General features: G+C 39.2%; 1 protein-coding gene across 1 annotated transcript in view; it reads left to right on the top strand.

Moving 5' to 3' along the window:
• The window catches only part of fat3b (FAT atypical cadherin 3b), a 116,007-nt gene that overhangs the window by 30,575 nt on the left and 69,420 nt on the right, over positions 1–16,012 (top strand). Inside the window, exons 7-11 of the mRNA XM_084730630.1 lie at positions 2,520–2,581; positions 3,650–3,964; positions 8,271–8,481; positions 10,311–10,382; positions 15,077–15,213. Of these exons, the coding sequence (XP_084586756.1) occupies positions 2,520–2,581; positions 3,650–3,964; positions 8,271–8,481; positions 10,311–10,382; positions 15,077–15,213 (797 nt within the window). The remainder of the gene's footprint in view (positions 1–2,519; positions 2,582–3,649; positions 3,965–8,270; positions 8,482–10,310; positions 10,383–15,076; positions 15,214–16,012) is intronic.

Raw genomic sequence — 16,012 nt, 5'->3', positions numbered from 1 at the left:
CAGAGGCAGAGGAGGGCGAGCCAAGAATTTACTCTCCTGGGAAAAAATGATATCTGTAGCCCAAGTGAAATAGCCATTGTTCAGTCCCTAATAAATGTCTTTTTCAAGATCAAACTGTATTTTTAGAGTCACCTGATACTGTGATCAGTCCATGGCACACCTGTGCAATAATCATGCTGTTTAATCAACATCTCTATATACCAAACCTGTCAGGTGGATTGATTATCTTGACAAGGGAAAGTGGTCATTAACAGGGATATTCACATATTTGTGAATAAAGTTTGAGAAAACAAACTTTTTGTACACATAGAAGAACTCTGAGAACTTTAACTTCAACTCATGAAAAATGGGGAAACAAAACAAAAATGTTTTGCATTTATATTTTTGTTGAGTGTGATAATGCTGCAGCAGGCAGATGTATTCTTTTTCAAAAACAAAAAAACAAAAATCATATTTCAGTGCTTGTATCAGTGCCTTTTTTCTATGAATTTGTATTTGTGTATAAAATAGATTGGGGCTGTGACAAATGTTCCCATTTCACTGTGTTTGGTGGCTCTCAGGAGATGTTTAATAGTGATCAACAACGTTTATTTCTTCTGGAAAATAAAAGTCGGCATACAATACTGTAAAACTGTCATGTAATGGGCTGAATCTGCTTATGGATTAAATGCCTGCATCCCCTTGTTTCCTTTCGAGCCAAAATAATGTCTGGGGAGCTTTTGATTTGTTTAACTCACAAAGTTTTTACTGACTAAACCCAGCAATTATTGATCGATTGAGACAGACTGTGTCTGTGTTTGTTTGTGTGTGTGTGTGTATGTGTCCGTGTGTGTGCCATTTTTGCAGTTGTGCAATGACAGTGAGCTAGCAAGCAGATGAGAAAAATAAGAAATAAAAAGAGACAACAAAAAATGTCAGGGGAAAATGGAGCTGTCGTTGTTTGTGATCTCCAGTACAGCTTGCTAGTGTTTGTCTAACCATCATTTGAATAATCCGGCTCGATCAAAGCTATTATCAATAGGCTCGCTCCTGTCCCTCTGTCCTGGTGGCACGCTGGCCAACTGAATGACCCTCAGCTATAAAGTGCCATATGAACATGGGCCAAATGCCATCATCGCTGCCAAGGCTGCAGGCTATATTTTTCAGCAATGTGTGTGTGAGTGTTCACATGCACTCACCCATTTTTTAAAGTGGAGGATGTTCTAATTGGAAATTATTTTGACTTTAAAATTGGGTCACACTTTATTTTACAGTACACTAATAAGATGTAACAGGCTCTACTTTGTATCAAATTAGACAAAAACTAGAAATATTATGTTCTTTATTGGACAGAATTATAACCTTTGTTAGACGCTTTATTACAGGGTGATTAGCAACACATTACAACAGAACTGAACCGTAAACTAAAGTGTATTATTTCCTGCAGTTAGGTAATTAGGGACACTGTTACGACCTCAAGTTGGTTTAGGGAAAAAGGAAGGAACGTAAGCCTAGATGAAGAATCTGAGGAGTCAGTGTGATCAGTCTTAAAATATTTTATTGTCCAATAAAGAAGCTTAAATACAACATCAGGGGGAGCCCAGGCCAAAATTACAAACAAAACAGTCCTAAGTGGAAACAAAAATCACAGTACTAAATAAATTACTCAAACAAAGAGTTACAATCCTACTCTCAGCTTTCTGACAATACAAGAAAAACAGGAAAAGAGAATCCTAACAAAAATGGCAGTTTTCTCCTACAGAGCTTCCTGGCAAGGAGTCAAAAGTTTGCCACAAATCAGACACTCTACCAGTCTTACCACTCTCAAATTAAGCGGTAACTGAGTTCAAACAGGAAAATCACCACCTTGTTGAACTTAACAGTTAGCATGAGCTATAGACTGAGTCGTGACAAAATAGCTCAATAGCTCACATGAAGATCTGGGTGTACATTGGCAGCAGAAGTGGCTCTGAAAAGACACACTAGTTTCTCAGCTCATATATATATATATATATACTGTATATCCCCAGCTGAACTGCGACTGGCTGCAGGTCCCCAGATTCCTCACCCAGTGGCTTGAGGAAGGAGGCGTGACAGCTGAGGCCCACAGAGCCTGAGGAGCAGCACAACAAAAGTTAACACTTACATTCACGTATGATGGACTGTAACAGACACATTACAACAGAACTAAACTGTATGATTACATTTCTGTTAATAATGTGTCCCCAGTTACCCTCCAGTGAACTCTAAAGTGGGTCTAACAGTGGGAAACAGTACATTTTACAGTACATTTCCTTTGTAAGGTGTCCCTAATAACCCTCTTATACAGTCTAATAAGTGTATAAAGAAAAATAAAGAACATATTATTTCTAGTTTTTGTCTAATTTGGTACAAAGCATGGCTTGTTACATCTTATTACTGTACTGTAAAATAAGATACAACTTAATAATGTTAGAATATTTCTAAACTTGAAGAGAGATGGTGAGTTGCATCCATATGTGCGTTTGTGTAATCTGAAGTTGTTCTTTTGTGATTTTCAGGGCTAATCACAACCACCGCAAGGAAACTGGACAGAGAACAACAGGCGGAGCACTTCTTAGAGGTACAGAAACGCCTGAACATTGTTCATGGGTTTATAGTATTATTATTTATCTGGCCCTGCCACCTGCCACAGCCCACTATTAACAGAGACAGGGTAGAGGACAACCCTGGCAGGCCCTCAAGGCTCCATAAACTGTGATGAATGGTTGTAGTTTTGGGCCCCAGGTTTAGGATTTTCTAAATGTAATCATTCATCATTGGTTATCTTCCCCACTCAGGACGGGAACAGGGAGGAGAGGAGTTGGTCTGCCCAGCATTTGATAAGCGCAGACACTGGGCATACAGATAGCTCAGTGATTACCATTTCTGTTGCTCCTACTGCTCTGCATGCAGATGAACCTGATAATCAGAGATTCTCAACTTCAGAGACACGAGCAAACTTCTACTTCCCCAGACTTTTCTTACAACTTATTAAATGCTGCTGAATCTATAAGCACTCTGCCCTCCTGCAAAATGGAATGAAATAACCTGCAGTTGACCCACAGTATCGCAGCTTTGTGCTTTGTTTCTGTATTGCCAATTGACTTGTCTAGACTCAATAACTCTTTGTTCTGCTTTGTGCAGCTCTAGTACTTAATAAGAAGCCAGCGTATGACAACACACAACAGAATGAAAGCGTCAAAAGTTGCATAAAGAATCTTGCATCTAACAGCATCATATACTCAAACATTTACACCTAAAAGGAGTTTAAAATTGGGGTCAGAGGAGTCTTTGTTGTTGCATCGTCCTGTCCTGTCCCATCCTGAGATTTCAATAGGAATGCCAGTCCATGCATGCCACCCACTGCTCCGCCTGCCAGTCTATGCTGCCTGTTTGTAATTAATAGTCTAGTGAGCAGTCAGGCTGGCAGCAGTGGTGTTCACCCTGATCTGATCCAATTGATCAGTGATCAGACCTCTGCCTCTGCCTCCAGGGGATCAATATTACAAAGAGATTTCCCGTGAGCTCGACCCCACGTGGTCCTGCACTCAGCAACACAGTGGGAGCCAAGATTTAAGATGTTAATAAATGTGTGCACAAATAGACACAGCGATGCATCTCTGCGACTACTTGATATGTGTTTCCTCAGGTAACAGTTATAGATGGCCCAGTTACCACCCGCCAGTCTACTGTGTGGGTTATAGTTCACATTGAGGACGAGAACGACAATCCGCCCACCTTCCCGGAGGTCACCTACCGCATCAGCTTGACTGAACGAGACCGCAATAAACGTGGTGAACCGGTGTACCGTGTCTTCGCTTACGACCGGGACCTCGGAGCCAATGGCAACATCACCTACAGCATTGTTGATGGTAATGAGGACGAAAAGTTCAGTATCGACCCCAGGACTGCGATGGTGTCGTCAAAGAAGATGGTGACAGCTGGAAGCTATGACATCCTAACTGTGAGTTTCAAATATCACTTTTTAATAACAGATCCTGTGCTTGGTCATATATACCAACTTAAGTTTTCCCTTAAGCACAATATTCCCCTAAGGTAAGGGGCTCACTTAGAAAAGTTGCATAAAGCCCCTTAGGTTGTCACCTTGCCTAAGTGTTTAGTACAGGCTTTCATGGCACTTATTATCATAATGCAGCACATGTCCTCTTCAGTAACCATGGTCACGCTTCAGTCACATCAGCATTCATTATTTGACAGCATCATTGTCAGTGTTAGCTAGCTTCTCCAAAATGAACAACCAAGAGAAAAAAAAGCAAATATAAATAAATGTCGATAAAGCCAAACTGGAGAGAGGATAAGAACTTTGTTCTCTTCGAAGAATTATGGCAAGTGCAAGCACATAATCCAAAGGAAATTTAATCAGAATCAGAATCTGAAACTGAAACGAGGAATTTGCTATGATATGTTGGTGCATAACAACAAACATTGTACTAAAAATATAAATAAAGATATAACCCATCCATATCAAATATGGACTAGCAGAAGATGTAGCAATAAGTATTAATCTAGCTGTGAAGTGAATCATAGGTGAAGTAATGAATAAATATCAAAATATTATTGTGACAAAAAGAAATTAGATAGTCAGACATTGACAGGAGTAAAGTAAAACTGGCGAGTTTCAGTGAAACAATAGAGCTGCTGACATTTGGCGAAAGGCGGAGTACACCCTGGACAGGTTGGCAGTTCATTAGAGGGCTGACATGTTTTAGGTAAAGGATCTGAGTACTTCTTCCACGACCGCTGGTTTCCACCTGAGAGGAGGGAGGCCAGCAGGTGAGTTGGATCTGGAGGAATGCTGTTTCTCCTCTTAGCTGTTAAGTACACAACAGCAGTGGGAGTAGGGAGTCTGCTTCATTCCACCATCCTGTCACAGCAGTTACCATCAGTCCTGGCCATGTGACAGACAGAGACTCCTCTGACAAGGTGTTTCCATCTCCCACAGTCATGGTGGTGTTGGCGAGTCATGAAGATAGAAACGTTGATTTATGAGGCAGACTTATGCTAATGTTTGGCTGGCTACCTACAAAGTTGCTACTGTTCACATAAGTTGCACATCACTGATCTAGCATTTGTAGTGGTCTGAAGAGCAACCGCTGTGAAAAAATAAAAAAAATAAAGTCTATTTCTCTAATTTACTGGCTTTGTCGCTACCAGTGCTCCCTCATCTTATTCAGTCTCTACCTTAATCACCCACAGCTGTGCACTCTCTCTTTCCGTTTCTTCCTCCACTCAGCCGCACTCCCCATCCACACTCTTTTTATGTTTTTGGCGTTTAGTTAATACTGCAAATGCGACTGTAACAGTAACTCACTATCACTGTGCTCATTCATATTTTAACACAATAAATTATATGGAGCTACAAAAAAAGCCTGAACAGTCGGCAGTTAGAGCTGAAGTACAGAGTCGTGATGTAGATGATACGCTGTCCTATCCAGTCACATTGGATAAAACTGTCAGGTTTGCAGAACAGTGCATTGCAAGTGGTTGCAAGTTTCAACTCGTCTCCTCATGAATCTTTGGTCTGAACTGAGCCTTAAGGAAATGTTATGGGTCCCTTAAAATTTTCGGACGAAATGGTTGCTAAGGATCTTTTAGCAAAGCATACAGCAATGCATAACTAGCTAAGGGCAAACACATTAAAGGGTTTGTCCTTGCCACATCCTAAGGAAATCCGTTTTGTGATTTTATGCAACAAATTTTTTCCTAAGGCATCCTCCGATGAAAGCATGGTTTTATGCAGCCAGGCACTGATTTTTATTTAAGTGTTGTTTGGTCTAACCTTGGCTAGTGAGAGATTCCAGCTAAAATACAGCACTCATTATTCATGACACTCATGACAAAAAATCTATAGTCTGAATTATGGACTACAGATGGTCTCACTTGGGATAAGACTGAGACTTCTTTCAGCCACAGTGCCCTTCTTTCCACTTTCCCGGGTATAGCCTTTCCAATGCCTGTTTCTTGTTACAACTAAATTCACAGTCAGCTGGGGCTCCATTAGTTCACAGGGCTCTGTTTTCGTGCAGGTGTAAAGTTGACAGGAGCAAATGGAGCCACATTGTTCATTTTTTCATGGACACAAACCCGTTTGAACTTGTGTGTCTTTGTATTTCCCTGGCCAATGAGCTCAGAAGTGACATGGTGGGTGACGTTGTGTCTCTGCACTTCACTTTTGATACCCTGGCATGAAATGGCGCTTTCATTTCCCCCCACTCAAGACTTATCCCAAACATAAGCACAAATTGCAATTTTTATGTCCCAAATTCTAACTGTTTTTCTAACTAACGTATTCTCCTCCAGCCCTTTATACATATGCGCTGCAGTGATTGATGATGCTCTGATTTTTCTTGTGCGTCTGATTCACTGATTAGTTCATCACGCCCCCATGCCCTTGGAGTTTGTTCTGCCACTTGTGCTCAGTCTCAGTGGACAAGCCCTCATAGTGGAATTGGGAGCAGCTTTCTCCTGTGACAACGAAAACCAATCTTCTCCCTTTCACCTGTGTTTCTTTATTTTAGGGGTAATACCGTTCTCTGAGCAAATAATGGCTCAAATAATGTATTTTGATTTGCTTTTGTATTTGTATTTTTGTCCTCAGGGAGCAGCACTTATAACGCCACATTTTACAGTTATAGTTTAATATAAAGAAAGATTTAGTTGATATATTTTGGTTAATGTTTTTCCGATTTGGTGTGTGAAAAGCAGAGAAAGTTCTTAGAAGTCAGGCAGGGACAGACATCCCATTAAACTGTAATTGCTAGGATCAATTTTGAGGCTAGAAAAGGTATTATTAATGGATGGGATGTTGTCGCTGAGTGTAGGTGTCAGTAAATGTAGGTGCCGTGTCAGTGTAGAGATTATTATAGATCTCATCCATATAGTTTTGACAATTTGTGTGAAGCGGGGAGGCCAGAATTTTAATATGTTCTCAATGTTTGCTTGTCCTGAATACAAACATGTGAACACAGATCCAGTGTGAAGGTAAATTAGACTTACAGTAAATCCTTTCATGTGTGAAAGCTTCTGTTTTTCAGTCTAGTTTACACTCTTTGAAATAAAGGTGCTAACTCGAACCATAAAGGGGTTTTCCTCGTTGGAGAACCTTTTTTGTTTCCTGGTAGAGCCTTTAATAAAGGTTCCATTAGGAACCCCTTCAGGGAGTTCTACGTGGAACTTAATATAAAGGGTAATACACAGAACCATTTGTGAAAGGTTTCTCACAAAACCCCCTACTAGAAGTTCCACTGAGAACCCCTCTATGTTGTAATGGTTCTACACAGAGCTCTCTCTGGGGGTTCTATCAACAGTTTTTCCACCTTCTGGGTGCTAACAAGAAACCACCCTGGGGACTTCTGTGTTCTACCAAGAACCCTTTTATATTCCAAAGGTTTGATCTTGAAACCACCTGCTAGGTTTTACCGGAAACCCTTTAATATTCCAAAGGGTTTATCTAGAACCAACCCAGGGCGTTCTACCAAGAGCTCTTTAATTTTTAATTTTTCAAAGTTTAATGCAGAACCCACCTGAGAGGGTTCTAATGAGAGCCTTTTTATTCCAAAGGTTTTATCGAGAACAGACCCAGGGGGTTCTACTGAGACCTTTTTTTTTAAACCAACCCAGAGGGTTCTACTGAGAACCATTTTATATTCTAAAATGTTTATCTAGACCCCACCCTGGGGTTCTACCAAGAACCTTTTTTATTCCAAAAAAACAGGTTTTATCTCAAACCCAAACTCTTTTTTTCCAGATAGGGTTTTTGGATAAAAAGGGTTCTTAGTAGAACCTTCACTATTATAGAGAATTGATGACAAAGTATTTCTTCAACAAATGGTTCTTAAGAGGCAAATGGTTCTGGGTATAACTTATCAAGAACCCTTTAATATTCCAAAGATCTTATCTAGAACCCACCCAAGCGGGGTCTACTGTGAACCCTTTTATATTACTGAAATAGGGGGAAATAGTTCTTGAAGGATTTCAACAATCTTCAAAGAACTGTTTCTTTTAAAAAGTTTCTTTGGATGAAATAGGTTCTTGATGGAACCTTCAGTCTAGAAAGAACACTTTATCAACAACAGGTTCTTCAGAAGCAAATCAGTCTGAGTAGAACCTCAGCCCTTCAGGAAGAACCTTTGTGGAACTTTTATTTATCATTTTTTCAGCATTTTGGTGAAATTCCCAAATGACTGATTCCTTTTTTCTTGGGTGAGTCTGCCGAGTCTGTGGTTTCTCAATGTTGTTCTCTCTCTTAGATAAAAGCAGAGGACAGTGGGGATCCTCCATTATGGTCTACTGTCAAACTACACGTGGAGTGGATTCGCAAACCCGTCCCCTCGCCTCTGCCTCTACTGTTCACCCAGAGGTACTACAATTTCTCTATCTCAGAGACAGCTGCTGTGGCTCAGCCAGTGGGAGTGGTGGCTGTCAGTCAGTCGAGCACACCTCTCTGGTTCAACATCATCGGTAAGAAAATTTGCATTTGATAATAAACTAACTGTCCAGAAAATACATTTCTTGTGCTGTCAAGTTAATTCAAATGCACTCATTAAGGGTTTTTAACAGCTATCAAAAAATAGCCAGGTTACAAAGCAAAAAATATGGAGCCAGGGAGGGGGGTGATATTCCAATAAAAAAATTTGAAATTTCCTAGATTAAAGTTGTACATTTCTGAGAAGAACCTCAGATATTCTCTGAGATTTAAAGTCGGAAATTTATGAGAACAAAACTCAGATAGTTTTTGAGATTTAAGTGGTTAATTTCTGAGAAAGTAAAAACTCACAAGTGTGTCAGAGATTATGAAGTGATACATTTGCAAGAAAAGAAAACAGAAATTCTCTGAGATTTAATTGGTAAATTTATAGAAAAAATCTCAAATATTCTCTGGGATTTAAGTCATAAATTTCTAAGAATAAAACCCAGATGATCTCTGAGATTATAAAGTCACAAATATACGAGAGAACAATCTTAAATTGTTTGAGATTTAAGTCATAAATAATAAAAGAAAAAAATGTGTTTTTTGTCAAGGAAGCTCAACTCTTATGGTAAGGTTGAATCAATGTGAGCACACCACATATGCTGCTGCTTACCATGTATTAGGCCTGAAGCAGATGAAAAAAATAACTAAATGATTTTTGTCACTTGTTAAACTTAAGACTGGTATCCATGTTCTAAAATTGATATATTAAAACAAGAAATTTGGTTTTATTCCAAAAGCTGTCAGATTTGAGAACACTTGTTGAGTACAAGAGACTGAATTTCATGTTGAAGAATGAAGTATTTTGAATTTTATTGAACTGATTTATTCATCTGCATGATGGAGTTTCATTGAAATGCTTTGGAGAGATGTTATTTGGCTTTTGGGCTCAAACTTGCCCTGCATGATCCAGAAGCAACACATTAGAAGTGATGCATCTTACATCATGCAGTTTAAAAGGCTGCAAATATTACATTTCATGATTTAAACTCGGATATATTTCAGTGTGTGCTGACAGCTTAACGTTAGTGGATATTTCTCATTATCAAAATTAGCTTGTTAAGATCAAAATGCCACAGACACATTCTGTAGGTTAGATTAATTTTAGTCAGGTAAAAGTGCAGTGTCTATAAAACATTTCACTCCTGTGTGGTTTATTTTGCTAAAAGCAAGCTGGCAAACAAAAGACAATAAAGGAATGGCTTCTGCTGCTGCTCAGGCTCTGGTGGAAACAATGAATCTTCTTAGGAGCAAACAGCGTCTATACCTGTCTGCCCTTGATTCAAGTATTTGAAAGGAAAATCGGTGAATAGCCCATTATTGATTGCTCCTCAACAGTTCTGATTAAAGCTCCCTTACTCTGATGTTAATATGAAAAGGAGTTGATTATTAGTTGATTATTCTTTTGCAGTCACACACATCAAAGATACAGAAAATGCAAATGTGGTGCGTTCCTCCTGTTCCACTCTTACTGTTGATATATGAGGAGTAATTGTGCAGGAAAAGCTCATTAATATTTCACATATTTTTTCGCAAAAAAAAGTGAAAACATGGTGATTATCTTTTCTCGCAGACTTCAAGAACTGGACTCCAAAAAGTCATCCATGAGTGAATCACATTTCCCTTACTGTGCTGCAGTATTCTGATGAAAAGTCCACTTACATTACTTAACAGCACCCATAATCGTGAAAAACGTCAAGAGGTCGACTTTGCAGAGAGCTCTACATACTGTGGATGATGCAGACCTTTGATCAAAAGAATATCCTCCCTAAATATTAATAACCTCTTTCTCTTTCTTTTCCTTCCTCTCACCGTTAAGGCGGACGACTGGCCAGAGAAATGTTCTACATTCCTCAGAATGCGTGTGGAAGAAACTGCTCTCTTGACACAGGTCTGCTCAAAGTTAATTTTGCCACTGCTCTTCCTCAAACACTCCAGGTCTGTAGGCATTCAGAAAATGCAGCGTAGAGCAGCAGGACCTTGTTTAGCCAACGGCGGTATTGATTGATCCAAGCTTGAAAAGGGATTCTCACACAACTTCTCACAAACATCACTAGTTTGTTATCTAAGCCCAGGCAGGATAGGTTCATATCTTTAGTTCAAACACTATGATGCTACTTCGGAAAGTAAATGGGGAGGAGATGTGACACAGTTGGCCTCTAATTAAAGTGTCTCAGAGAGATTGCTCCAGATGGAAACCTATTTGAAAAAATACCTAGTCATGTTGTGATGTCAAGGCCATGATGCTGCTAAGAGCCTAAAAAAAACATTTCACATCTTTTGGATTTTCGATGCCACTGTGGACAAAAACGATAGTGTTTCTACCTCAGTAACCACAGAATATGATGTCAGAAAAAAAAAAATCTATCTGAAGTAGAAAGGGCTCCAGACAGTTTCAGGGGAAGCTCAGTGAATGGAAGTGAAAAAATATTACATTAGTTATTATAATAGTTGTCAAAAGGAGACCATATAGAGTAGTATAAATGTGCGTGACTTGTTTAAAGAGATAGTCCAGAGATAAATGCCTTTTGGCAGACCTTTTTATTTTGCTGTCTTTGGCAATTTTCTGCCTTTATTTGATTTGAGTTTCATTGATAGAACAGCTGGAGACAGTAAACAGGGAAAGAGATCAGGGGGAGAACATGCAGCAAAGGGCCACATGCTAAAGCCACCAGCTCCTGACTAACTGAGCTACTAGGACGCCCCATCAATTTCTAAATGTCTATGTGATCAAATTACATAATCATGATACCATAGACATTCGGGAAATAAGCGAAGCTAAGCAAATAATTTAAGTATTTAAAGGGAAAGTTCACCCCAAAGTCAAAAATTCATTGCTTGTAGTGCTATTTATCCATCTAGGTAGTTTTGGTGTGAGTTGCTGTCTGTCTTCTCTCAAGCATAATGGGACTGAATGGCACTCAGCTTGTGGTGCTCAAAGTATCACAAAAATACATTTGAAAAATTCAACACCAGTGTCTCTTTCCAGAAATCTGTTCACTTAAGATAATCTACAGACCTTGTTGTAAACTTTATATCCCCATATTTTGGCTTTTTTTTCATACATCAATACAATTGGTCACCCTTTATGTCTGTCTGTGGGCTTTGCAAATATTTAACTGAAGAAAAGTATTAAAAAGAGCTTGTAGCGTTGACTAAGCAGTATTCAGTCAATACACAGGATTCCTTTCATTTCTTGAAAAGTAACAGGTTTGTTTCTGCCAGAAAGCGACAATATGTATTTTTGATTTTGGGGTGAACTGTCCCTTTAAGAATTGTCACAGTCACAGGCTTTCAATGCCACCAAGCAAAAGAAAACTCTCCTCTTACTTCTTTTAACTTGATAATATACTCCTCTCTCTAACATTGGCTGGGAAAATATTAACATGGGTTCTTGCGGTCTGCAATCGTTTCGTCTGATTTCAAGGAGTATCCGAGCCAGTGGCAGGCATTAAGAATAACCATATAGAAATAGCCAATCTTCTCCCTGATGGTCTCATTTGCTTATGTAGGTCATACAGAGGCATCAGTATCAAATTGAGACTGTTTTATAACCAGTTTAAAGGAGAAATATCTAATAAAATGATTGCACTAAATCATAAAATGACCTCAATATGTCATCAGAGATTAATTAAACAACTCGCTTCAACCACAGATCATTCATATTAAATACAGATTCAACCTATGTAATATACCTATGGTGCCAACGTGCTTATTTGGGCTGCAGAACCCATTTTTGATGGATAGGCTTGCTCCTTTGATATGAATCTCCCCGATGACCTTTCTGTATTTACAGATAAACCCAACATAGTTTTAGTTACAATAGGGGGGAAAAATGTTTGTGTAAGCTGACTTCTTCCAGAGATCAATTTCAGTATGTCTGCATTTTTGGGGTTGACGTTTATGTGTGTCAGAGCAATTATATATGGGCTAGTGTGCTGGTAGAATAGGTCAAATAATCCAGGGACCCACTCAAAAGAATGGCTCTGCAGCACCACCTCTGATCAAAAACTCTGCAGGTACCTTAGAGTCATTATTCATGGCTGTCACCTATCTGCAGACAGCAATTAAAAGCCCAGTGTATCAGATTTAGGGGGCTCTAATGGCAGAATATGACAGAAAATATGGAATATAATATTCATAGGTAAGTTTTCATTGTCATTTGTCTTCAGATGGCACCATGTTGCATAGCCATGTTTCTACAGTAGCCCAGAATAGAAAAACCAAACGCTGCCTCTGCAGAGGGCTTGTTGATTATCCTACATGCTAGGAGGGGGAGGATGAGACGACATGTTTGCACATGCTCATCGCTAGATACCACTAAATCCTACCCACTGGTCCTTTAAATCCATTATCTTGAAATAGGACATAGATGAGCAATTAAAATAGAACAAATTATTGGCTATTTAACAGAGCACTCATTTTTCAAAACAAAGGTTGTGTTCCAAAACTCATACTACCATACTGTTTAGTATTTTAGAAAAAGCTCTAGTATTTCCCAGTACATAGTATGTCCGATGCAGTGTGCCAGAAATACCAGGATGTCCTGCTGCATCTGGTTGCATTTTGTAGCATGTAAGTCCATATGCTTCTCTGGCTATTCTGACCCCAAATCAGCTGAAAATACATCACACTGACTGAGCCACAGAGGGAGCACAGACAGATGACAGCTCATTGAGAGAAGACAGAAGATGTAATGACAGATAAAAGTACATTCAAGAGTAAAGTGAGGCTGCACGATTTAGTAAAAAAGTATATTATAATTATTTTGACAGAAAGTATGATTGCAACTGCGATATACAATACACGTGGAAATGATCACTTTTGCATTACAATTTTCATTTTCACGGGAAAAAAAATCAAACTCATCATCCATTAAAATCACAATAATATTTATTGAGGTCTGTACCAAACAAACGTTCTCTTTCATCTGGAGAACAAGAGTTTTAGGTCAGGTCACCTATGCAGCACTATAGCACTTCATTATAACGCTGTTTTCTAATGTATTTTTCCTTTTTCAAAATTGTGATTTGGTTCTGCTTCTGTACTTTGGATACTGCACTTGGCCATGCTGTGCTTTTATTGCGATTGTGATCAATTGTGCAGCCTTTTAGTAAAGCTACGTTCCAAATTGCATACTTTTTTCTCTTGCTTAGACTTTTGCACCATGGACTGCAACAGATGTATGAGGGCCAAATTTCAAATATTTCAAGTAGAGCTGCACAGTTAATTGAAATATTATCCAAATCACAGTATGGCCAAGTGAAATATCCAAACTACAGAACCCTGCATTTTTTTGATAAAGGCAAATTGTGTGAGAAAACATCATTATAATGAAGTGCTGTAGTGCTGCAGAAATGTCCTGGCTACGAATCATCAGATGCAAGAAAACATACTTGTTGGGTACAGACCCCATCAAATGTCACATCATAGTAGTTTTATATTTTTTCAGTTAAAATGTATATTGTGATGCTAAAATGATCATTCCTACTAATCATGAATCATAATACAATTTGAATATCTGACAAAATAATCACAATCTTATTTTTTTACCATGTCATACACACCTAATTTTCATTTTATGTTAATTTAATGGACAACAAAGAAAAAAGTCACAATGTTAAAACGAAATAGTATGACCCAATTTTATGCATACTTCATTTAATGTACATGTGTGCACACTGTGTAAGAGCAACTGTAGTACATACTTCAAGTAAAAAGAAGAAGCATCCGATTTGGAAGCTTAAGTCATTATTTATTAACTACAACTACACACTTTCTTCTGCCAACATGTACCATACATACTGTATAATTTAGCAGTTAATATGTTGTAGGGCTATATGCTTGTAAAATACAGACACTACCAAAAATACTAAAACTAACTCTGAAGCATGATCCAACCCCCTAGAGGCAACTTTCACAGACAGGAAAGAAAAAGGTACTTCTTTTTATTTAGAGACTACAGACTGTGATCCCTGTCTTCCTTGATGCAGTGAGATTGTAGTGTAATATTGACCAACCTCTCCTCCAGAAAAAAAAAAAAAACAACAAGAAAAAAAAAAAAAGAATCCCTGTGGTTTGCTCCGACTCATCACGCATCAGTGGTCCTGTGAAAAATGCCCAATCAGTATTCATATGCTGAGGAGAGCTCAAGCTCCCAGATATCTCGAGAGAGAAGCTGGAATGAGACGAAGGATGGCACTGAATACCTAACACGTATCAATCCTCTGCCTCGCTCTAATCAAACATTAAGCCTCTAAACTGTACACTCACCGCCCGTGGAAAAGACCCGGCTGCAGGTTTTTGATCTCCGAGATGGGTTGTGTTTTGGAGTGATAAGACAGATGTTTGTGTGGCTGTTAACAGCTCTCAGGCTGCCAAGTGGGTTCGCTGCTACATTGCATTGCATCTCAGTTCATTTTATTTCACAGACCCTCCAGCTCCAGACGCAGGCACCTGGCCAAAACAATTACACAGTAATAACTTAGAGCACCTGAGTTTAGCACGCACAGTGAATACTAAATGACTGAAACTCTGTGTGAACTGTGTGTGTGTGTGTGTGTGTGTGTGTGTGTGTGTTCCCAGGGAGCTTTGACATGCAGTTTGACCTTCAAGTGGGGGTGGGGACTCTAGTCGTGGCCAAGCCTCTGGATGCAGAAGTGCAGTCTGTGTACAACATGACGGTGCAGGTGACAGATGGGACCAACTTTGCCACAGCACAGGTACACACACTTTTAATTTGTTATGCACTGGCACTGCCTCTTACACACCTCAGACCCACATCAAATTAAATTATTGTTACCTTCCTAGGGGAGCTGTTTACTCGCAGCTTTCCTCCTTCCTACGCTTGCACTCCCTTTTGCTGAAATTATCTCTTGCTGAGTATGAAATGTGCTCTTTGTTACTCTGTCTTTGACATTTCTTGTGCTCCTGCCATCTTGGCTTGCCTGCTAGGTCTGCCTTGTGAGGGAAATCCTTGATATCAGTGGATTAATGGGATTAGCTTGGGGAAATAAAGGTCAAGTGTTTGTATAAACACAAAAATTGCCCACATCCCTCTCAGAAAATACCCTGTCTGTTTAAAAAAAATACCATCACCATGCTATAGAGATTTATTGTAAATACTGGGGCTATCTTCACCTTGCAAGAGAATAATTCAAGGGGTAAGACTTCCCCACATCTGTATCAAATACTATCAGTCACCAAAGCCAACTACACCAAGGCTGTTATCTTTAAAGCGATAGTTTAGATTATTTAATGTAGGGTTGTATGAGGTCAGTGTGTTACCTACAGTAGACGCCAGTCAGCATGCCCCCAGTAAGGAGCTGAGAGGGGCAGCAGGGAAGCTAAGCAATGAAGTGCTGTGGACAGGGTCAGCAACAAAATGTATTTTAGCCACATTAAAAAATATCGATATCAGTTTAAATGTGTGCTATGTTTAGAAATTTTTTTCACCCTTTTACTTTACCAACAGACGGCCTTTTGTGACTGGAAACTGTTTTTATAGAAGCAAAATATTTC

Source organism: Lutjanus erythropterus, chromosome 11 (assembly GCF_056507025.1).
Source record: "Lutjanus erythropterus isolate fLutEry1 chromosome 11, fLutEry1.hap2, whole genome shotgun sequence".
Classification (NCBI taxonomy): Eukaryota; Metazoa; Chordata; class Actinopteri; order Lutjaniformes; family Lutjanidae; genus Lutjanus; species Lutjanus erythropterus.
This window is presented reverse-complemented; position numbering and strand designations above follow the sequence as displayed.